The sequence below is a fragment of the Euleptes europaea genome, chromosome 9, assembly GCF_029931775.1.
Source record: "Euleptes europaea isolate rEulEur1 chromosome 9, rEulEur1.hap1, whole genome shotgun sequence".
Taxonomy (NCBI): domain Eukaryota; kingdom Metazoa; phylum Chordata; class Lepidosauria; order Squamata; family Sphaerodactylidae; genus Euleptes; species Euleptes europaea.
The window spans coordinates 85,255,868-85,279,609 of record NC_079320.1 but is presented as its reverse complement, the minus strand read 5'-3'; the positions used below and the strand labels follow the sequence as shown (position 1 = coordinate 85,279,609).

Sequence of the window (23,742 nt, the reverse complement as noted above, 5' to 3'; positions counted from 1 at the left end):
GCAGAGGCTGCCATCCCAGGGAGCGCTCCCACACCATCACTTGGAGGAGATTAGAATAGGGCACAGCAGTGCCCTGACACTACTAAGTTCACAATGAGCAACACCAAATCGGGGTGAGCCCCACACACCAGACTGGCCACCCTTTTTTGTTGCTGATGGGAGCAGGACTGCCTCTCCCCACCCCGCCCCCCAAGCAGGCATATCAGGCAGAGATTGATGGATATTCCCAACCAAGCTGGAAGCCAAGAGCTGGCTGCTTTTCTAGTATTGCTATCTCTATGCTTCTTCCACAGTCTGCATCCAAGCCCCTTCCTGAAACTCCAAGCCATACCTCACTGGTGGTAGCCAATGCAGAAGGAGAGGACTCTGGTGCATCCTCTCTAAGGAACTACAGTTCCCATAACTGTTTTGTTTTTGAGCCACAAGGTAGCAGAAAACTTTCTGGAGCACCTAGAGATGCAAAGGCCCAGAAGGGGGGGGGGGAGAACAAACAGAAACATTTGTGGGGGAAATCTCCCTCGAGCCTATTTTTGCAGTTTTTAAAAGGAAAAAAACTGGGAGATTTTCAGTGCAATTCTATGCAGTCACCTCTTCTAAACCCAGTGGCTTAAATTGACTTAGACAACTGTAACACTTCCTTAGGATTGAACTGTTCGTGGGCTACTGGAAAAAATCCTTTGATTTTTTTTAAACGAGTGAAATGCTTTTAAAGATAATTTTTTGCTCATATAAAATTGTATGTACTGTTGTTCTGGTCTTTGACCATAATAAATAATGCTAGGCGTGCTCATTGAAAATATATAGCATGAAAGTCTGTGGACTTTCCCCCCAATATTTCCAATGGAAATTTTTGGGAACACTGGAAAAAAAAAACTCCTATGAAACATCCCACCCCCCAATTTGGAATGAGTTAACTAAAAATAAAAAGGTTTAACTCACTCAAAATGTATACGATTCCATTTTTCTTGTGGGAAAATGGGAAACTTTGGTGGGCACTGAAAAAAAATCCTATGAAATATGTCTGTTCTTTTGGAATGAATTAAATGTGCCCACACTGCAGAGGATGCAGCAGTGGGTAGCTATCCTTGCCATTTTGCTTGCAGAAAATCAAAGCTGCCAATTAACACAATTTTATATGCTTTTATACGCACAGTTTATATACATGATGTAATTTATGTTTTAAGCAGCAAATTAGTTTAGGTCTGATAGAAAAATAATCATTGCATCTACTTCAATTCTTCCCAAAATCGCCAAAAAAAAACTTTTCCTGAGGAAAAAAGATGGAAAAAAATGTCCCCCTCCCACAGCTTCAAAATTTCAAGGAATTTTACATATTTTGTAGCACTGACTGAAGTAGGGAGGGTGAAAATCTCCCCTTCCTTGCCTTTTCTGTCGCCTGTGTGTTTCCGACAGCAGCTCTGCAGACTGTCTTAGTCCACACAGAAAAGGGACTTTTAGCTCCTCGCTCCCATACATGAACAGCTGGAGAGGTTTGGGCAGAGCCCCTTCTCCTGCGCCAGGGCTGCAGAACACAAGCTCTTTGGCTTGGGGCGCCGCACTGAATGCCAGACAGGAAGCTAATGGCTTCTGCTTGCCCATCTCTGCTTTAAAATGTTTAATTTCTGGATTTACAGCAATGGCCTACTGTAAATTTAGAAGGCAACCAGCACTGAGTGTTATTCTAAGAGTTCCTTGTGAAAAGCATGTTCATTAACAGAAATTAAAATGCGTACATAGTTCCTTTTATTGACGCTACATTAAGGACTCATAAAAAGAAACTTTCAGACTTGAACAGCCACAGAGTTTGATCTTAGCCTCTTAAACAGCAACAGGGAATTTACATTCCTGGGAGTCTTGGACTACTCAACTCAGCGTCTGCTGCGCTCACTCATTTCTGACAGAAAACATGTCTTTTAAACAACTTCCTTTTACCTAGGCTAAATAGAGCAGAGGGAGCGCTCTAAAAATGTCTCTAATATGTGAAAGGTACTGCAAATTTTGAACGCTTCTCACATATTGTACAGTTTAGAGATCACAACAGAAGGATTGTCTTGAAAATATGTGACACTGTGATAAAGAGTGCTTTTAAGGGTGATGGAAGAAGAAACCCTAACATTCTGAGCAGGGAAGCACCAAGTTGCAATACACAGACAAGTACAGAAGACCCACAGGGCAAACACTGAAGTACTGTTAGGGTTCAGATCGCTCCAGCTACCTGAGGTGCCATAACGTGCATAAAGGACCAAAGGCTGGTCCAAGAGCAGGGCACTGCTCCACTGAGGTGAACCAATCTTCCAGGGACCTGGAATCCATCACGGTGTGTGTGCTATACTTTGGAGTTGGATGTGTCGGTCACTTTACATTTATTTCTGGCCTGAACTGTGAAAGGCTGACAGACAATGGGGATGACTAAGCTTCCCCTCGCATATTAAATTAAGCACTCCTAGCAGCCACCTGGACAACACTGAAAACTTTGAATCTCATCAACAGGTAAAAGCCACAGCTGCTGGAGAAACGTCAGGAAAGAAAATACCAAGACCACGGTCACACAGCCCGGATAACCTACAAGAACAGGTAAAAGCCTGTTTACTATTTAGTAAAAGCCTAGCTATCTTATACATATCCGATGCCCCTCAAACCTCATCAAGCATTCAGAGGAGACTGAGCAAATATCTCTGGTTTGACTCACACCCATCCTGAGAAAACCCCTCTGACATTTCCCCACATTCTAATATCTATACAGAGCAATCACCAGCAATTAATCAATGCAATTACCCCGACATTCGCTTGAATGACACACATCAATCTTCTACCCCTTTCTTTGTTTGGACCTCGAAGGAGCAATCAAGTTCTTTGTCCTTGCTAAAGCTTTCCTTTTCCAGTTACCCCAGAACTCATTTGGGGTATACATATTAGCCCTTGTGGCATTCATAGTTTGTGTGTGTCTTTGGATCCAAACACTCACCCCCTTACTTCTGTGTAAGGTCTCTCGCTTTGCTTTCCGGAGACGCTGGCTATTTCCCCCTCTACAGCGCTTTCATTCGGACGTCGCTCTTCAAAATTGGTAATTATCACCAGAACCCTAACTCTAGAATCCCACCCCTCCACCCTTTTACTTCTGAACTCTTGTATGAATTGTGTGTGTGTGCTATTTCGTGTGCTTAAAATCATTTTATAATATAACTCCTTTTTATTTGGAACAATGCTTCTTTATTGGGAGTTTTTTTCTACAAGGGCCTATCCCTGTATACACTGGCTGCAAAGATCCTCATTACCCAACCTCTTACAAAGGTCTGTCTCCGTGCTAATTCCCCCAACCATCTAATTTGGATAACAGAATCTCCACAACAGCTAAGCAGCCTGCTAGTCCCACATGAGGATTAGCCACCTTCTCTCCACCCACATTATTTGGAAGCTGAACTGTAGTATGATCTAGGACGGGGGTGTCCAAACTTTTTTCAAAGAGAGCCAGATTTGATGAAGTGAACATGCGTGAGGGCCGACCATTTTGCCTGACAATCTTAATTAAATTAATTAAATGCAAATTAACTATTTTATGCAAAGTTTATTGCAAATGGCATACTTATTATGCCCATAAACACAGACTGCACCACAAAAACCATGGCTACATTCCTTCCTTTCCCCAAAGCCCCTTTCAGCTCACCGGACACCCCCCAGCTTCTAAATCTCCAACCTTCTTTCTGTAGGGAGGGAGCAGGAACTCTTCCCCCCTCCCCCCCCCCCACTCATGTGCCTCTCTGGGACTGTCGACTCTCTCCCTTCAACCATGCCGGGGGTATTCTGTCCTCCCCTCATCTGAGCCAGGAAATAAACTGGTTTTCATTCTCATGGAGCCCAAGATTCAAACACTCTGACATCTCCCGTGCAGGGAGGAATGTGGAGTTTTTCTCCCCATGAGAGCCAGCGTGGTGTAGTGGTTAAGAGCGGTGGAGTCTGATCTGGAGAACCGGGTCTGATTCCCCCACTCCTCCACACGAGCGGTGGAGGTTAATCTGGTGAGCTGGATTTGTTTTTCCCGCTCCTACACACGAAGCCAGCTGGGTGACCTTGGGCTAGTCACAGCTCTCTCAGCCTTACCTACCTCACAGGGTATCTGTTGTGGGGAGGGGAAGGGGAGGGCGATTGTAAGCCACCCTTAAGTGGTAGAGAAAGTGGGCATATAAAAACCAACTCTTCTCTTCTTTTTTCCTTCTGACTTCTTTGCTCTCTGCTCGGGGCTTTGACCTCTGGAATGAACACGGGTGTCCTCTGCAGACTCGGCCCCGTCTGAACACACCTCGTTTCCAAACACGACACATGCCAGGAGTCATTTATTTCCCCCACCCCATCCCTTCTTTCGAAGCAGCCACTTTCCTTGGAGAGAACCTGCTGGGGTGTCTGACTCCAAACACTCCCTGCCCCCAAATCTAGCCCCCTCTCCCCCCTGCCTTTCCTTGACTCACAATCCCCAAGACTCATCCAGTCTCTCCCCTCCTCCCTCCCTCCCACCCTGCAAATCTGGATCCCTCGCGAGACCTCTGCAATGCAGGGAAGGGGCTGCATCTCCCCCACCCCACCCCTCTGCAGAGAGGAAGGAGGAAAGAGGAGAGCCATACGGAGCAGCCCCCCCACCCCCAGGCTTTTCGGTGTTTGTGTGTGTGTGGGGTGTCTTTCCTCTCCCAGATTGGGGCGAGCCTCTGACCTCCCTTGCATTTCCCTTCCCCACCACCACCTTTCCCACCCTCGAGTCCCCCCAACCCATCCTCAGGATCCCCCTTGACCCACTCGGGAGGAGCTGCTGCTGCTTTTCCACGCGTCAGAACAACACGCGGGCTCTGGGTAAGAAGGAAGTGGCCTCTCTAGGGTTTCAGACTCGCTGGCCTTCATTCCGGGGGGTGGGGCTGAGACAGCCAATCGAGGCGACTCTCCGCCCAAGCGTTGCCCCCTCAGTCGGGGATGCAAAGCACAGGCGCAGCCCCCACGCACCCCCTTTTCTCTCTCTGCAAAACGGGCTGGGGGGCCGTATTAAACCGGCCCGGGGGCCGCAATTGGCCCCCGGGCCGGACTTTGGACATGACTGATCTAGGATGACTGTTTCTATTCCTATTGCAAACAAAAGCTACTTTGCATCTAACTTCTCTGACATTTATTTTGAGTTTACTAAACACTGTGCAGCAAGAGTTCCGTGTGAAGGAAAGATGCATCCAATCCCACTGCTGGGTGCCCAAATCTCTCTCCTGAAAAATAAGTTTACCTTTGTTACTCTCTTCTGGCGGGCCCTCTTCCTGCTGATTTTCTTTTATCGGGCTCTTGCATGGAAGCTCCTGTGAAATCAAGGCGGGAAAACAATATCAAAACTACAATATTTACAGTGCTCTACGCTGCACTCACTATGTTTGTATGGCAACCATCAGTCCTGGGATCGGCAATGACTGTTGCAGGCCAAATGAGAGGGAGTATCATAATAGCCTTCACTAAAGCTCATCTCAGGGGCAGGAATAACTTGCTTGCATGTAGAGGTTCTCAGCTCCAATCCCTGATGTCACCAAATAACTTGAAGCTATCTCCCAGCATTCTGTGTGGTCTGGTTGTACAAGGGGGGAGCTTCGACTTCAAAAAGGGGAAGAACAGGCCAGCAGATGCAGCCCCACCATCTTTGCCAGCAAAGTCTGCCAACATGGAAACTGCATCTCACTGGATGGTGCTACAACAAATGCCCAAGTAGACAGTGATAATATGGTGCGACAGGGATCCTGGAACATGGTTTACAGCACAGTCCTAAGCTAAGTTACATCTTCTTGGCCCCGTGAGGTCAACTCCACTTAGAATTGCACAGTAGAAATAATACTCTGAAATGCTGGTGCAAAATTTCTTGGTCAGCGTGTTCTGAAGGGTTTGAAAAGCTCAAACCAGGTTTTATTTTCTCCTAAAAATTGGCCTTAAATATTGAAAAAAGTGTGCACAATTATACAGGAAATAATATTCGCATAATATCTCAAATACCTCATCAGCCATCAACTCAGACTGCAGTACCCGCTCTTCAGGCACAATGGGAAGAATTTCTTCATTATCTAAAGGAGAGTAATTTAAACATGCACATAAAGGCTTGACTTGCTTCAATCTTGTTACCTTGCTAAATATTAAGTTATCAAGTTGAATGAGTCAATTTTTTCCTTAAAACAGTTGCATCATCCTTTGACCTATTTACATGAAATGGAAAGTTGGCTCACAATTTTTATAAATATATATTTAAAAAAATAATCAGGCTTTCTCCTAACTAAAAGGAACTAACAGCCCAATCCTAGAGCTTTTAAGGAATTTTACTTCTAAATAAACAGGCCTAGGACCAGGCAGCTTAAATCCATGTACTTCTGCTTATCTGAAAAGACCGGCTCAAAAACCTTGGAAGGGAAGAGGCACCACTAGGCAAGACATGTTTGAAATTTCAAAGGATGTGGTTTTGTCATCAATTTAACCACTACTGAATATCTGATGCAAGATTTTTCTGCCACTCATTAATGTTTATTATTTAAGTTTTCATAGCTATTCTTGTACAGACCTTTCATATTTTGTTAACTGTATTCTAAATTACTTGCAGTCTTTGCATTCTAATAATATTCAAACTAATTTTACTTTTCTTAATTCTCATTCTTTGTTCTGTTCTGCCAGTTCCAATTCCCATAATGAATTTATGGATTTGTTGAAGTTAAGGTAGCATTATGCACATGAAGATTCGGCTTACACCAGGGGTGTCGAACTCATCTGTGAGGAGGGCCGGATATAACATAAATGTCTCTTGGTCGGGCCGAAGATGCGTAACAAATAAATAAATCAATACAATAAAATGTAATGCCAGATACTGGATATAAATTGGGCGCGCCAGGCCCATGAGGGCCTCACTGCGCCTGGGAAGCTACAGGGGGGGATGGCAGGGAGGGCATGTGAGCCCCAAGAGACCTTGCTGTACCTGAAAAGGGTGGTGGCGGGGGAGATGGCTAGGCAAGCAAGAACAGGTTTCCAGCCACAGCCTGAGAAAACTGGAGGCCAGGTCTACTCACTGGCTTGCATGATCTGGCCTCCCAATGGGAACTTCCCCCCGCCCTGGAGGCCAGGTCTATCCATTGGTTTCTATGGGCCTCCATAGAAACCAATGGGTAGACCTGGCCTCTATGGAGGTGGTGTGTGTCCCTGTCGGGAGGCCAGGTCTACCGCCTTGCAAGCCAATGGGTAGACCTGGCCTCTGGACAGAGACCTGGTTCCCCCCCACCACCACATGAAGCTCCCTTATACTGAATTAGGCCCTCGGGCCATCAAAGTCAGTATTGTCCTGCCGACTGGCAGCAGCTCTCCAGGGTCTCAGGTCTTTCACATCACCTACTTGCCTAGTCCTTTTTAACTGGAGATGCCAAGGATTGAACCTGGGATCTTCTGCATGCCAAGCAGAGGATCTACCACTGAGCCACAGCCCTACAATCACCTTCCCTTCCCCTCCCCACAACAGACACCCCGCGAGGCAGGCAGGGCCGAGAGAGCTCTAAGAGAGCTGTGACCAAGCCAAGGCCACCCAGCCGGCCCCATGCGGAAAAGTGGGGAAACAAATCCAATTTACCAGAGCAGCCTCTGCTGCTCATGTGGAGGAGCAGGGAACCAAACCTGGTTCTCCAGATCAAAGTCCACCGCTCCAAACCACCACACCATGCTGGCTCCAAGCAGGAAGGCCGCATCCAGAAGGTAGGGCATGATCCCCTCCCCCAACAGGCTAACTGGCAAGGGCACAGTTAAGGAGGGAGGATCGCCAATGCAACAGGTGATCCAGCTGACAGGTCTGGGCAAAGCCCCAGAAGCATCCAAGATGTTGGGGTGGGGAGCAAAATGGAACCTTGGCTTACCTGTGAAGGTTCCTTCTACACTGAGGGAGGAGTACATCTTCCATCAGCGGGTTTTGTCGTTCCTATGCTCAGGGAGGCAGCATCCAAAAAAACCTTTGATTCCTGTCACATGTGCTAGGACCGCCCTCTGATATCCAGTTCGAGGACTTCCATAGCAGAATTTTTAAAAACAGAAAGACAGATGTGCACCCAAAAGAACAAGGAGCAGCCACTGCAAAAAACACAGCTTAAAATCAAGAATGAGTAACAAGCAGAACATGAAAATACTTTATTCTAATTCACCTTATTTATTATTCCTATATATAACGTATTGTTTTCCCATTTTTAATTTTTTTTAAATTCAGCTTTATCTGGACACTTGACATTCTTCACCCTGGGTGGGCAAGATGTACTCCTCCCTCAGTGTAGAAGGAACCTTCACAGGTAAACCAAGGTTCCGTTCTCCCACTGAGTTCGGAGTACATCTTCATCAGCGGGATCTTCAAAAGCTGACGTTCAGTCTTCATTGATCATTTGATACAACATTCTGGAGGACTCTTCTGCCGAATGCCGCATCGGATGAAGACTAGGCATTTATCTTGTAGTGTCTTATGAACGTAGAAGGGCTCGACCAGGTCGCAGCCTTACAGATTTCTTCCACGGATGCATGGCCATCAAATGCTGCTGAAGTAGCGGCGCTGCGGACTGAGTGAGCGGTAATTCCTAACGGCACTGGTATGTTGCTAAGTTGATAGAACAGTAAGATACACTGTTTGATGCACTTGCTGATAGCTGCCTTTGACATTTTGCAACCTTTATTGGGTGATGAAATAAAAACGAATAACGACTCCAAGCGCTGCAAAGGTTCCGTTCTTCTCAAAAAGATGTGCAAAGCTCTTTTCATGTCCAGAGTGTGCCAGTTCTTCTCCTTTGGATGAAAAGGGTGAGGGCAAAAGAATGGAAGATGGAGTTCCTGTTGTCTATGGAACTTAGAATTTACCTTCGGGATAAAGGCCGGATCTGGACGTAGTACTACTTTATCCGCATGGAAGATGCAGACGCTTTTTCTAGATGACAAAGCCGCCAGTTCCGACACCCTTCTAGCTGATGTAACAGCTGTGAGGAAGAGAACTTTCATCCTAAGGTGACCCAGGGAAGCCTCCCGTAAGGGTTCAAATGGGTGTTGAGTCAGAGACTGGAGTACCACGTGAAGTCTCCAAGTCGGAAATCTATGAATTGTCAGAGGAGAGATGGCCGAGGCTCCTTTCAAGGAAGTGACTATGTGGGGATGCCTTGACATTGGGTAGCCATCCAGTTGGGGAACAACCGTCGCGATCGCCGTCACCTGTCGTTTGAGAGTAGATGCCTTCAGCCCTTAGCTAATCCCTCCTGGAGAAAGTCAAGCAAGTTGCCAGTGGAAATGGTCACTGGATCCATATGTTTTCTTCAGCACCATCTAGGGAAGGCCTTCCAGGAAAAATTGTATATGCGCCTGGTGGATTGTTTCCTGGCTTCCAACATGGTGTCGACGGCCTCTGAGATATAGCCCGTCTCTAGCAACCTTGACCTTTCAAGAGCCAGGCGGTCAGCTTTAACCAGGCTGGATCTGGGTGTACTAAGGGGCCCTGTTGGAGAAGGTCCTGGACTGGAGGTAGGGACCATGGCTCCTGGATCGACAGCTCTCTCAGTGTTGCGAACCAAGGTCGTCGGGGCAATCGAGGGGCTATGAAGATGACCAGGGCCCTCTCTTGTCTGATTTTTTGTAGAGCTTTGGAGATCACTGGTAGAGGTGGAAATGCATAAAGTAGACCCCGTGGCCACAGGGACAACAGTGCGTCTATTCCCTCTGCCCCTGGATGCATAAATCTTGACAGGAACCTTGGGAGCTGGTGATTTTCACCTATTGCGAAGAGGTCCATAATAGGTCTTCTGAATTTCTCCGTTATTTGAAGGAAGGTCTCTCTCTTCAAGGACCACTCCCCCTCGTCCACCTGCTGTTGGCTGAGCCAATCTGCCTGCTCGTTTAGTACTCCTTTTATGTGCTCTGCCCTGATGGATGCCAAGTGAGCCTCTGCCCAATTCAGAATTGTTATGGCTTCTGCGTGAAGGGAGGAGGAACAAGACCCGCCTTGCTTGTTAAACTTACAGCTTTGGTAAACCAAAAAGACAATGCTCAGTTTATGGGCGAATGGGAGGCATGGAGGGCTTACTGAGAGACTGAAACTCATATGGGGAAATTGCAAGGTTATTCTTTGTTCTAATCCACTGATTAATAGGGTTTGGGTAAAAAATTGCAATACTTAAATCCTATCTTTATACCTTTGGTTGAAATGAAATTAATATGCAATAAGAAAGTTATTGTTAGACATAATATAAAATAACATTAGGATTAGCATTTTAAATGCAAAAGACCAAACAAGCAAATAAAAAGATAGGAGGAGGATGAAGGGGAAGTTTTTACTTATCTAATCTCTTATAAATGATGTATTTTCAACAAACATATATCCTGATACAAATGTTTATGTAATTATTTTTAAGTATTTGTTGAAAAGCTTATATATGATTTTATGAAAAATAATAAAAATTCTTTAAAAAAACCCCACTTTGCTTGTTTATGTAAGCTTTTGCTGAGACATTGTCCATTCTCAGCAGGACGTGACTGTTCTCGATTCTTGGCTGAAATTCTATCAAGGCTTTCCAGATTGCCCGTAATTCCAGCCGATTTATGTGGAGGTGACTCTCTTCCGGTGTCCAGCGACCCTGTGCTACTTGTTGCTGCAGAATCGCCCCCCAGCCTTCCAAGCTGGCATCGGTGAAAATCTGGATCATGGAGATCGGGAGATAGTTCTGGCCCTTGGCTAGGTTGTGGGACCTGGTCCACCACCTTAAGCTGTCCTTCACTTGTCTCGGGACGGTGAGGCGTGGGTTCCTCGTTTGAGTTATCTGCAGTTGAAATGACTTGAGAAACCATTGCAGGTCCCTCATGTGGAGGCGAGCTCATGGCACAATCCCTATGCATGCCACCATTTCCCCCTGCAGTCTGACTAAGGACGACAGGCCAGAGGATTTGGAAAGAATCACTGTCCTTGTCAACTTGACAATGGAGGAAATCTTGTCTGGCGGAAGGAAGACTGCATTCTGGTTCGTGTCTATGAACACCCCCAGGTGATGGATGAACTGGGACGGAGAGAGGGTGCTCTTGATCCGGTTTACCAGGAAACCGTGGAGTTCTAGAGCCCGGAGGACGCTCTCTGTGTGCTGTAAGGACAGTTGTTCTGAAGGAGCGCTCACCAGGATATCGGCTAAACATGGGAACACGTGGATCCCTACCTCTCTCAGGTGAGCCACCAACGTCACCAGGACCTTGGTAAAGACCCTTGGGGCCGATGAGAGGGGGGGGGGGAAGAGTCCTTCAACTTGCTCCTCGTCTCCTGACATTAATTCCTCTGAAGCCCTATCTCCACTCTCAGACATACTGTAAATGGAGGAGAGGGGAGGGGGAGACAGAGGCAAAGACGAGGGAAAACAGTAGATGCAAGAGGAAAAGGCTGTTGGGTGCACACAGACCAAGATTAGGACTAACAAAACACAGAAATAAAGTTAGACAGGAATAATTATTGAAGTTCAAAGGCTAGGAAAGAAGGTTTGCTACAGAGCTAACCACAAATGCTGCTTCTCCCTCTAAGGCAGGAAGAGAACTGGATATCAGAGGGCAGTCCTAGCACATGTGACAGGAAGCAAAGGTTTTTGGATCCTGCCTCCCTGAGCATAGGAACGACAAAACCCGCTGATGAAGATGTACTCCAAACTCAGTGGGAGAACAGCCCCATTAACTGGGTTGTGTGTGGGTGGGGGAGACACACGAAACTGCCTTACACTGAATCAGACCTTGGTCCATCCAAGTCAGTATTGTCTACTCAGACCAGCAGTAGCTCTCCCCCCCCCCCACGTCTGCTTTCCATTGCTTCTAATATAGTAGTGGAAGGCTTCTGCTTCCGACCAGCACAGCCACTTTGCAATCTTTGAGCACCGATCTCTGCTCCGCCCTCCCGCACTGAACATGTGCGATTCCCCCACTTCCTTTCCAGCCCCCTCGAGCAAAACCTTCAGCGCAGCAAAAGCAGGCACTGAGCAGGGCCATCTTTTGCAGAGGGAGGGGGGAAGGGGAAGGAGCCCCCCCCAGCTGGGGTCCCCCATCCCAGTAGGGAAACACCAAAGCCAGATGGCGTGGGCTTGCAACCGCCCCGGGGGACCGCCAGTGGACACACACACGTGCGCGAAAACGTCTTCTGCGTGCAGCGCCCCTCGGTGGGCTTACTTGGGAGGAGGTCTACCCCCCCATGTGGCTTCCTCCAGGTTCAAGCCGAGCCAGGGCCGGCTGGCGCCGCTTGACTTCCCAGGCCGACGGGGAGCAAGCTGGCACTGCAATTGGTGGGGTAGACCTGGACTCCATGAGGGGGAATCCAGAAAGGGAACGCCTGCCCTTCGCGGGGCCTGGGCTGCGCCGGGGAATGTGGGGGGGTGGTGGGGAGGGTGCGCCTGGCCCCTGTGGGGCTGAACTGTGCCGGGGAAAATGCGGGGGGCGGGGAGGGTGCGCCTGGCCCCCGTGGGGCTGAACTGCACCCAAGAAAGTGCAGGGGCCGGGGAGGGTGCGCCTGGACCCCGTGGGGCCCGGGCTGCACCGGGGAAAGTGCGGGGGCGGGGCACGGACCTCAGCTTGCGGGCTGGAGAACAGATCTCCGGGGGCCAGGTCCGGCCCGCGGGCAACCTGTTTGACATTATTGCTTACACTATTCTTTTTATTTGTAAATCTTTTATTTTTGTCTGATTTTTTATAGCTTAGCTTTAAATATCATATTTAAAAGATATTCTGGGTGGTGCATATATAAAATGCATACAATGTTTCCTTTTACGAATGCTATATGTCAATTGGAAAACTGTTTCACAAATATTCACTTACTAGGATCCTCTCTCGAGGATTTCCAGATATGTGATGGAATAAACTATGGCATGGATACTAACCATGTTTTTCAGAAATGGGACAGGGTAGAGGATGTTTGACTATTCCCCTTGCTCACGCCAGACTCTTTACTGTTCCCCTACTTTTCCTGGTAGGATATAGGGGTTCATTTCCACACATGCTGCTCTGACTGTGCTAGACAGGATCCACTCCTATGATTTTAAAAGTAATCGCTGTCAGACAATGCTCTCCATTTTGTAAAGACCTCAATTATATGTACTATTTCTACATATGATCACAATACATACTGCTAATGTACTACTTTTAAGTAGTAGTATATACTGCATACTGCAGTAGTATTCACGCTGGCTACCTGGGACAGAAAATGTTTACCACCCAAAGGCATCCTAAACATAATCCTGGTTTTAATTGAGCTTTCCATTACTTAATGGGCTGGATTCAGACAGCTTTTTCATTCACTCTCTCTCAATCCCCTTTCTTACTACAATACATGCCACATGAGTTGTTTTTTTTTTTTTTTAAACCATGATCACCCCTAGTTGCCCAGAATAGCCCTTCTTGGTGGTCAAAAGGGACACCTTCCTTTTTCACCAGCAGAAAAGCTGTCTGTATCCAACCCAGTATTCATTTAGCTTTGTGTATTACACTTCTCCTTTGTAGAACTGATGAAACCTGAAATAACTAGCAGGTCATTTATGTTAACGGGTGCTGAAGTCTTAAAAAATTATCAAGAAACATTCAAATCTTGAGTTCCTGAAACCTCACAATACATTATATTAAAAAAACAGGAAACCTCACCAGAATGATGTCCTACACTTTCTCGAGAAGCAGCTTCCGGTTCATGACAATCATCCACGTTGGCTTCAACGTCAGCCAAATTATGTTGCATGCACAGATCTGTTTCTATGGCAAGTGCTCTGTTCTCAGAATTGCTCCCCGATTCAGAAAGTAATGGAGTCAAATATTCCCCCTTGGGGAGATCCCTTTTTCCAGAAAGGTCAGTACTTAATACTGGATCATGATTAATATAGTCTGTTACTAATTTTTTATCTCCTCTTTCTTGTTCCAACAGAATGTCAGAAGGGTTTGAGGTAACTTCATTATGTAGCACACCTTGTTGGGCTTGCACGGAGATTTCAGCAGATAGCCGGTCATTGGAAGAGGACTCCAAACATATTTCTGTACAGAGGTTTTCATCTACACTAGAGGATTTCCCTGTATTTGCAGTTGTTTCAGATTTTTTGGTATCCTCTGTGGTCTCAGATGCTGCCAATTCTCCAGTCAAAGCAATCCCAGGTTCCTCCTGAGAGACACTTGGACTTTCTTCACAAAGCACAGCAGAAATGTCCTTGCTTTCTTCTGGGGTTGAAGATATGGAATGGTCACCTGCTTCAGCACACACAACACTCCGCTCACCATCTACTTCTATGCTGTCAAAAGCAAGTGGAGTCTCCTCTAAGGCAGGAATGTTGGAAGCACTATCACATTCTTCCACCACTCTGGCAGCAACTGTTGCAATTACCTCTGGATTCTCTATCTTCAAGGCAACCAACTGCAGATCAGGTTTGATGCTGGCAACGTTTTGTCCAGAGGCATCACATTTTGTCTCCTCTTCAACAAAAACTGTAGCCCCTTGGCTGCTTTTTAATGTGCTCTGAACAGCCAGTTCATATTCTTGGCCTGTGGCATCACTGGGATGAACAGCTTTGGTTTCTTCTGTTGCGTCTGGACAGACGATGGTACCATCATCTTTTCCTTCTGTTTCTGCTAGCATCAGCACTCCTTCTGTCGTACTTGTAGAAATAGTGAAAGACTCCAGTCTTCCTTCTGTTCTTGTTTCAGAAACTGGATTCAATTCTTGTGTGGTGGCAGGAGACACAGAGATTTCCAGATGTTCTGCAGAGCTTGTTGAGATCATGGCTATGTGAGCAGGATGTTTTAATCCTAAGGCAAAGGGTGGAATCAAATCTTCTGTGCCTGCGTGAGAAAGAGGAACCTCCAACTCTTCGTTAATGCTTGTGGAAATCACAGTGCACTCATCTCTTTCCTCCTGGCTCTGGTCTGCTGTACAGTTTTTGTTAGCTTCTCCCCTGGATGCACTCGACATGGGAACGGCACACATTTTCACGCTGGTTGAGGTCATTTCTATTGCTCTTCCAGTAGCAAACTGACCCTCGCCTTCTTCCATGGTTGCACTAGGCATAGGGGCTTCAAATTCTTCCAACACACTTGTGGAAACCTTATTTGGTGTAACAGCTCCATCTTGACTCAGACAGGAGTCAACGGCTGTGCTAGGCATAGGGGCCTCAAATTCTTCTCCACTTATACTTGTGGTCATATCATAGTTTTCAGCAGAGGTTTGCTCCATGTGCTCAGAAGAACAATGCGGAGGTGAAAGACATACTTTGACCACACTTGTAGAGATGGTCTCAGCTTCATCTTCATCATCTTCAGAAGCTGAAGGAATGGCCTCTTCCATTCTCAAGACCAGGCCTTCACATTTCCTATTGTCTACGTAAGACATGGCATTCTCATTTTTCTCTTCCATAGCAGAAGGTTGGCCTATACTTTGTTCTGAGATTGCACTGGTCATGCCAAATTCATATTTCTCTGTATTTGCGGATTTTTCCTCTTTTTCTATGATGAAGCCCATAACATTGTCATTGGCTGAACCAACACTAGTAGTGCTACTTTCAACGATTCCCTTGGTGCTGTGGTTGACACTGCTACTCTTGTTTTCTTCCCCAAAGCTGGTCATGCTATCAACAGTACCTTTACCTACATCTGTGGTCAGCATCCTCAGCTCTGTTCCAAGCCGGCCTGTAGCTCGGCAGATGGAGGAACTTCCACTTTCTGCGTCTCCAACACAAAGCACTGACCTTCCACTCTCTTCGGTTCCTGTACAGGCGGAGGCATGATCCATTTCTTCATTTCCTCTTCCCGTGCTGGTAACAAAGTCTTCACCTTCTTCGTCGTCCTCCTTGGCGCCAGTGCTGGTCACAAAACCTTCGTCATCGCAGGAGCCTCGGCTAACCTCCGTGACATTTGTTTCAGCTGTGGCTTCGGTGCTGTCTGTAGCACGTTTGTATTTTTCTTGCATGCCTAAAGAGATGGAAAAACCTTCATTGCTGTCTTCCAAGCCGGCACAAGCAGTCGCAGCTTCAGGGTCATCTTCTGCCGTTATGCCTGTGCTGGTGACGGCGCTTTCGCCATACACAATGTCTTCACTCTTGTTGGCATGGGTTCCAGTCACTGCATTACTGGCCTCTAATCTGGCACATGCTCCAGTCACAGAGCTGTCTTCTGGAGAGTCTGTACCAGTGACTGAGCAGATAGCAAAGCCGACACTTCCTCTTGCTGCGCCGGTGCAAGTCACAGCACCTTCCACTGCTTTCACTTGCCCCACCCCACTTGCATTGGTTTGACATTCATCTGGATTTTCACTGTGCAGAGAGCCATTCCGATCAGTGGTGCCTGCACTGGTCACCGCCCCATCACCTTCTACCTCACTAATGCAGGCAGCAGCACTGTCAAAACGGCTCGTACCATGAGAGGCGGATGCTGTACACCTTCCTTCAGAGCCTGCGCTGGTCACAGCATCATCTTTCTCGTCGGTTTCAGTGTTATCCAAATTTTGCTCAAGTTCTACACCGCTTTTGTTGTTTAGCTGTTTACCGCTTTCTTCGACATAATTCGCAGCGCATTCATCACTGTCATCCTCCTTTGTACTGGTTAAGGAACTTTCGCAGGCAGCAAGCCCTTCAGTAACGCCAACACCACTTTCTTCAGCAGCAGTGACGGTACACTTTTCGGTTGCAAAATGGGGCCCTTGCTTGTTTTTGGTCCAGGTGCCCACATGGAAACCTTCATCGGCTTCTATGCTTGTACAGATTAAAGTAGCCTTCCCTTTTTCTTCAGAACAGGAAATAATGGCATCGCCTTCCCTTTGCAAATTTACAGATGAGCTTTCTTCACCACTGCTTTCTCCTGTACTTGTGGCAGTTACTGTGCTTCCAGTACTTCTCTCAGTGCTAGTTCCTATAATGGTTGCATCAGAAGTCTCCATGCTGAGGCAGGTATCACAACTGTTGCCCCCTACACTACTGCCTACTACATTGGTTTCATTTTTATCTTCAGTGACTCTTCTTGCATTGGCACTAGTTCCTCCTTCTGAAAGGTTCTTTCCTGAAGAGGATTCCGTCACAGCACTGGTACTATGATTTTCCTCTGTTTTGTCTTTGCATTCTGTAGCAGGCTGGCCTTCCTTTACAGAAAAACCTTCACCTGGATTGTCTCTTGCCACTTTCTCCAAGACGGAGGACACAGATTTGTCTGTACGGACACATCCACCAACTATCACCAGGTCAGTCAGACTGTTACTCTGCACCACACCAGTTAACACACTTCTAACGCTTCCTTGTACAACACTCTCCTGAATGCCTACATTCTCTTCAGCTGCTTGTTTGTCACTTAAATAAGCAGCTTCATCTATGCTTTCAACGGTGATGTCATTTTCTGTGCCTCCTTTCACACTAGCACCAAGAACAAGAGTACCATGTTGTTCGATTTTAGCAGAATCTTCAGTTTTATTGTCAGAAACAGCATCTTCAATGCAAGGTGTATCTAAATTTAAAGATTCCTCCACAGATACACTAATCAAGGGGTTTGTGCTTTCTGCAAGGCTGTTAACCTCTTCTCTTGAGGAGCTCTCTGTTGGAGAACTGCTTTCTTTGCTTGGATTAATTATATTTTTAGGACTGTTCAGTGCTGCAGTACCCTCAGACATTCCTTGGAATTTTAACTTTTCATTGTCCTTGTGAGAAGTAAGTGAGATTTTATCACTTGTCTCACACCAAGCAATCGCATGATAGGGCTCCTGCTTAATAAGTCCCACGTTCTTCAAAGCGTGACCATTTATATCTCTTGGTTCATCCTCTTCCTTTTTGGAAACATTTTCACCTTTTTGCTCGGAGCTAATGTGACTTGAAAGGGAAGGTTCTGAGGTTCTTTCTTTGGAATGACCTGATTTATTAAACTCATACACTGAATTATGATGGGTTTGGTCTTCGGCTTTATTTTTAAATTCAGTCACTTGTGAATCATTACTGCTTTTTTCTTCTGCTTGAGATGTCTGATGAGATGATTCACTGAGTGTCCGTTGCAATTCAATCTCCATTGGCTCTTGGCTTTGTTCAGAATGTAATGTGTGACTACTAGTCCAGACTATGTTCTGAGAAACTGGGAAAGAGCTGCCTACAGATATAACTGCTGGTATTTTTTCTTCTCCCGTATCCATGTCTTTGGAAGACAAACTTGCTTTTCTGTTTCCCCCCGCAAATCTTCTACTAGCTTTTTTATCAGCAAACTGATTGTTTTCTTGCACCCTGGCAGGACTGTCCACTTGTTTTACGCCTTTGTCTTCTAGCTTGTTCTCTTCCTCTCGCTTTCTAATTTCCTTACTACTATGCTTCAAACTTTTGGTTTTGTGACCTTCTGCTGAAAACTTCCTTTCCAGTCTGGAGCTGCTGAAATCCTTATCACTTTTAGTTTTCTCTTTTGTAGATGATTTTTCTGCCAACTGCAGCTTAACTCTGTGACCAGAATCTTTTTGTGAACTACTGACATGCACTCCACTTTCAGGCTCCAATTCCACAGAACTGTCTTCCAAAACTCTACTTTCACTTTTGGATTTACAATGTTTATCTAGATCACTTTCTTCTGCATTCTTTTCTTTTTCTGATTTCAACCCATATTCCTGCTTGGAAGAACTTTCTTGTAATTCATTTTCCGTTACTTTGGCTTGTTTGTTATGACTCTTAGATTTGGACTTCATCAAGAGCCTTTCTTCTAAGATACTTTTTGATTTTCGTCTGTCTTTGTGAATACCATCACCTTGTCTTAAAGCATTGTCCAGGTTAATGGATTCTGTATCATGTCGATCCTTTTCTTCTAAATAGCTTCCACTTCTCCTTGAAGTTGCAGAACTGTGTGGCTTTGAAGTACTTTGGGAATCCTTCTGTGGCCTAGAATCACTTGATGACCTTTTGCACTTATGTTCTGCCCTTGGTTTTTCTGTGGAAATATGTCTGTATTTCTTGTTATTCTCTTTATGAGAACTTTCTTCATTTTTGGAAACAGGTTCAGAAACATTTTTTACTTCTTTGCTGCTTGCTGATGTTTTCCTTTCGCTTCTATGCTTATTCTTCCGTTCACCTGACAGAGTTTTTGTTAGCTGATTATGTTTTTGAATGCTCTCCTCACCTTTGAGACCTTTCTCGGATGGCAGATTTTCTGCCTCGTCGCCTGTTCTATGAACACCATCGCCCTTATATTTATGTTTTAATTGTTTGTCTTCAGAAAGAGCTCTTTCTTTTTCATTTTTCTCTTTTGATGACCTAGCATCTTTCTTGAGTATACTTTTGAAATTCTGGGGTTCCGAATCTTCCTTTTTAATATGTTTTTCATTTTTGAGTACATTTTTCTGCTTCTGAAATTCTTCTGGGTTGGCCTCTGTTCTGTCACTGTGAGCCTTTGGATCCTTGACTTCTGTGTCATGTTGGGCACCATCCAGTTGAAGACAGGTAGAAGTTTTCCTTTTGTGTTCTCTTTCTGCTTTGGGGTCATTTCTACTCTCTTCAGTTGAGTGAATGGACTCTGAAAGTCTTCGAACAAGTTTGTGCAGTTCAATTTTGCCTTGAGTCACCTTCACTTCCTTCGAGGACAGCTTGTCTCCACTCTACCAAGAAAATGTAACAGATTATTAAGAAGAAGAGTTGGTTTTTATATGCCGACTTTCTCTGCCACTTAAGAGAAACTCAAACCGGCTTACAATCACCTTCCCTTCCCCTCCCCACAACAGATACCCTGTGAGGTAGGTGGGGCTGAGACCTGTAACTTGCCCAAGGTCACCCAGGTGGCTTCATGTGTAGGAGTGGGGAAACAAATCCAGTTCACCACATTAGCCTCCGCCGCTCATGTGAAGGAGTGGGGAATAAAACCCGGTTCTCCAAACCAGACTCCATCGCTATTAACCACTACACAACGCTGGCTCTATTAGATAATACAACAATTGGCCAGATACATCTTCACTGTATCACAGCTATCCTTCACTCTTTTAAGAAATCTTTTAAGAACCGACAAAAGAAATCTGCAATTTCACAGCCATTCATTCAAGGAGAATTTCCTCTCACACACGGATAGAACTATAATACTGGTCAACATTTTATCAAGCAAATGCAAGGGGGGAAATCAAAGAAAACCTTAAAGAATTCTACAGGACCTGTATGATGGAGACATTCCAGCAGGCCTATAGTTGCGGGCAGCAACAGTTTGTCATCAGACCTGGCCTCCCTCCCCCCATGTTGTACCACCTTAAATCCAGGACAGCCATGGTTCTATGCTCTTATGAGGAGCGCCTCTTGTTTAATTATTTAACTGATTAATGATTGGAATTGTTTTTATAAATTTTAAGGTTGATTGTATTTAATAGTTTTATTATATTGTATGTTGTTTTGATACTGTTAGCCGCCCTGAGCCCTGCCTCGGCTGGGGATAGAGGGCGGAGTATAAATAAAATAAATAAATAAGTACATTAAATAAATGTTAGGAAAGTGTGGTTCCAATAGAATCATCGAAAATTTCTCCTAGAATTCAAAGCACCTAGAAAAACTCAAGATGTTATTTGAACAGACTGTTTCAGGAAACATCCAAGAATTCTAACATTGGGAAAAGACAACAAATAGTTTTGTAATGAAAGCATCTAAGAAATAAACACTTTTTGAAGACCTAAGTTTTGAAGACTTAATGACACTTAAGCCTTCTTAAGTGGGGACAGTAACTTCCACCACTTTCCAATTCCCACTGTGGCCTCTGACCCTCCTCTGGGGTGGGGGAGCAGTGGACCCTCAGCATAGGGGACAAAGTAGTGGGAGGAGAAAAATCAGCAAAAATTGCCATATGCCCTCTTAAGAAACCTGTGATATTTGGAACTGCATGGCTGGATCCAGACCAGCACAGCTAAATTCATAAAAGGTAATCTGATGGGCTTGGGTCCTACAGTAAATTTCTGCTAAACGGGATGCATTTATATCAGCAGAATGGTACTTCCTTGTTTCTCCTTTCCTGCATGCTCTCCAAAATGCTGTTCTTGGGGGACAGGCAACCCCAAGGACCAGTGTGAGGAGGGAGTCCGAGGTCTGTAGCAAGGCGGTGGGTGGGGAATCAGCATCCTCCCTCTCCGTTGGTGGAAGTTTACCAAGGGACTGAAACCAGTGTTTGTAACTATGGGCGAAAACGCATGGTCGCTTTATCCTCCTTTAATCCCTGTTTTAGCCAGGATCGAACGCACATTAGGCAAAACGCGTGCGTTCAATCCTGGCTGAAACAGGGATTAAAGGAGGATAAAGCGACCACGCGTTTTCGCCCTATGTGAAAACATTATCAGTAAAAGCTTATACTTCCAAACTTGAAAGGCCGGGGGACAAATGATCAAAGTTTATCATGCAATAGTTTTACAAGTTTAAAACAGAGGACATACTTCATTTGTCTTTTGGGGTTCTTTGAGATCTTCCTCTGGCTGTTCATATTTCTTCTTCCCACCTTCGTCATTATGTCTGAAACAGGCAAAAGAGGAAGCAGTTTTAAGTGCTTACATCCTTTTGATTTTAATTAACCATTGAAGGAGGCTTAGGAAAACCTAATTTCTTCTGATATTTGCCACTTTGTATGAGACAACCAATATCTTCCTCCAGTGATTTTAAACTATGTCAACACACATCTTATGAAAAGCAAATATATTTTAATATGGAAAAAATTAATGTAGCTTAATTTTGCTTTAAGAAAAGAAAATGAGTACCTTGACTCCCTCCTTCTTTTCCTGCTAAGTGCCACCTTCTTTTCTAAAAACCGCTGTTCTTTCAACACATCTTTAATGCTGGCACCACTGGCTTTTAAATCGAGGCCTCTGCTTGAAGACTCTTCCACATTTTGACTGCTTTTACCTAAAACAACATAGTAAAAAAATTGAAACGGCACTACTTTTTTCGTCATTTTGCTTGCTAGAAAAACCTTTGAGTACAAACCGGATTTCACTCTTTTGTAAAAACAAAACTAAGTGACAGACACGAACAAGAAAACATTAATTGAAACAACACAAGAAGCATTTATCTAAATAGAACCCCTCAGACCTTGATTTCCTGTTTTCAGTGTTTTTGTTTTTTCTGCAGCTTTCTGCTTCCGCTTTTCTTCCAGTTTTTCTCTGTTAAGCCGTCTCCTTAAAAGCCTCTCTTCTTTTTCTTTAGCCTGAAGACATCAGAAAGAGGAAAGTGTTATAGGCATGGCTGAAAGGGTGCCTTTGACCTTTTCAGCGTTCCCTCTTTGAATAACAGCTCCTGAATCTCCCACAATGCCTCACTGAAAGGTGCAAGGCACCAAAACTGTGGGACTCTCTCCACAGGAAGACTCATCTGTCCCTTTCTATTGCCATCTTCCACCAGTGGGTGTAGCCCTTTTGGTTATTCCCTCATTGATCTCTCCTCCCTCCCCACTATTTTAATGGCCTTTTAACATTTTTGTACACGTATTTTAGCATTGGTTTTAATTGTTTTAATAAGGTGTTCTGTTTATTTTAATGATTTCAAAGACATGTTTTTATTATGCATGTTTGTAATGTGTTAGCTGCCTCAGTGGCCTTGATGAGGACACAAAGGCAAGGTATAAATTTGTAAATAATATATGATGTCTACTCAAACTTACAACTGATTGGCGGCGTTGCTCTACAGTCCGTTCATCATCAGAATCACTATAGTATTTGGAGTAAAGGTAAGGCTTGTGGACATAAGCATGTCGGACAGATTTTGGTTTTTTATCATTAGGATCGCCAGCCTCTGGTCTTGATTTAATTTGATCGTGTTCCTCTTCTTCATCTAGAGCAATGATAAGAGAATGAAGGCAATTTCGAGGAAAGTCTCATTTCAATCTAGATTAAGGATGAGATCCATTGGGTCATGCACAATATTCCGTGTGAGCAATGCTGCTTTTCTGGGCCTCCCTTCTCATTGTACACCCTTCTGTGCCCCCTAGAGTTGGACATCAGATCAGACAAAAAAAAGATTTGGCCCACTGACCCATCAAGCATTATCAAACATTTTTAAAGCATTATCAAATATTTTTAAAGCATCCATCTTGCTAGAACTAAAAAGATGCTTTACTCATCACCGGCTATGACAGTAAAAACAAAACTGTCACTGTAAAACCATGGAATTAACTTCTTTAAAAAATGACTACTTGTGCTAGGAGTTACAGCAGATGGACAGCAAGCAAAGCTTCACTAGAATCCAAAGTCTGCCCCAAATGCAGCAGGGATTAGGTGCAAGCAGATCCCCCCATACCTGTTAACAATTGATATTGGTCTGATCCAGCCACACAGCTGAAGGGCAGGAGAATTTTGCTGATTCCTCCTCCCCCATTGCAGCCCACTTTGCCCCCTGAAATTTTGTTGTGTGTGGGGGGGTCAGAAACCCTTCTGGAACAACTCAGACTGCTCTATGAGGGGAAAATTAAAATAAATCTCCATCCATTCTTTAAAAAATCTTAAAGGTCACTTAAGTTGTCTTAACATGGTTGGATCCAGGTCACTGTAACGGAAGTAAAAAAGGCAGTCTGCCCCCTATGGAGTGGATTCCTGGGCCTCAGGATCAATTTAAACATTGTTGATCAGTCAAATTACCAACATGCCAGCCATAGCTGATTCCCTCCACCATTCCCCCAGTGGTGCAGGAAGGCTGGTAAGGAACAAGCAAAAATCTCATGAAAACACAAGAATGAATTCTGCATGCATGCATGGCTCTCTTGATCCCAACCTGAGCTTCTAAAAACAAGACACAGCACTTTACC

The 23,742-nt window shown here is 45.0% G+C and overlaps 1 protein-coding gene across 1 annotated transcript in view; it reads right to left on the bottom strand.

Moving 5' to 3' along the window:
* Window positions 1-23,742, bottom strand: part of BOD1L1 (biorientation of chromosomes in cell division 1 like 1) — a 54,874-nt gene that overhangs the window by 14,617 nt on the left and 16,515 nt on the right. The window contains exons 7-13 of the mRNA XM_056855116.1: window positions 22,603-22,772; window positions 22,035-22,149; window positions 21,704-21,848; window positions 21,386-21,461; window positions 13,664-19,585; window positions 10,950-11,126; window positions 5,255-5,324 (exon numbers count right to left, since the gene is read on the bottom strand). Of these exons, the coding sequence (XP_056711094.1) occupies window positions 5,255-5,324; window positions 10,950-11,126; window positions 13,664-19,585; window positions 21,386-21,461; window positions 21,704-21,848; window positions 22,035-22,149; window positions 22,603-22,772 (6,675 nt within the window). The remainder of the gene's footprint in view (window positions 1-5,254; window positions 5,325-10,949; window positions 11,127-13,663; window positions 19,586-21,385; window positions 21,462-21,703; window positions 21,849-22,034; window positions 22,150-22,602; window positions 22,773-23,742) is intronic.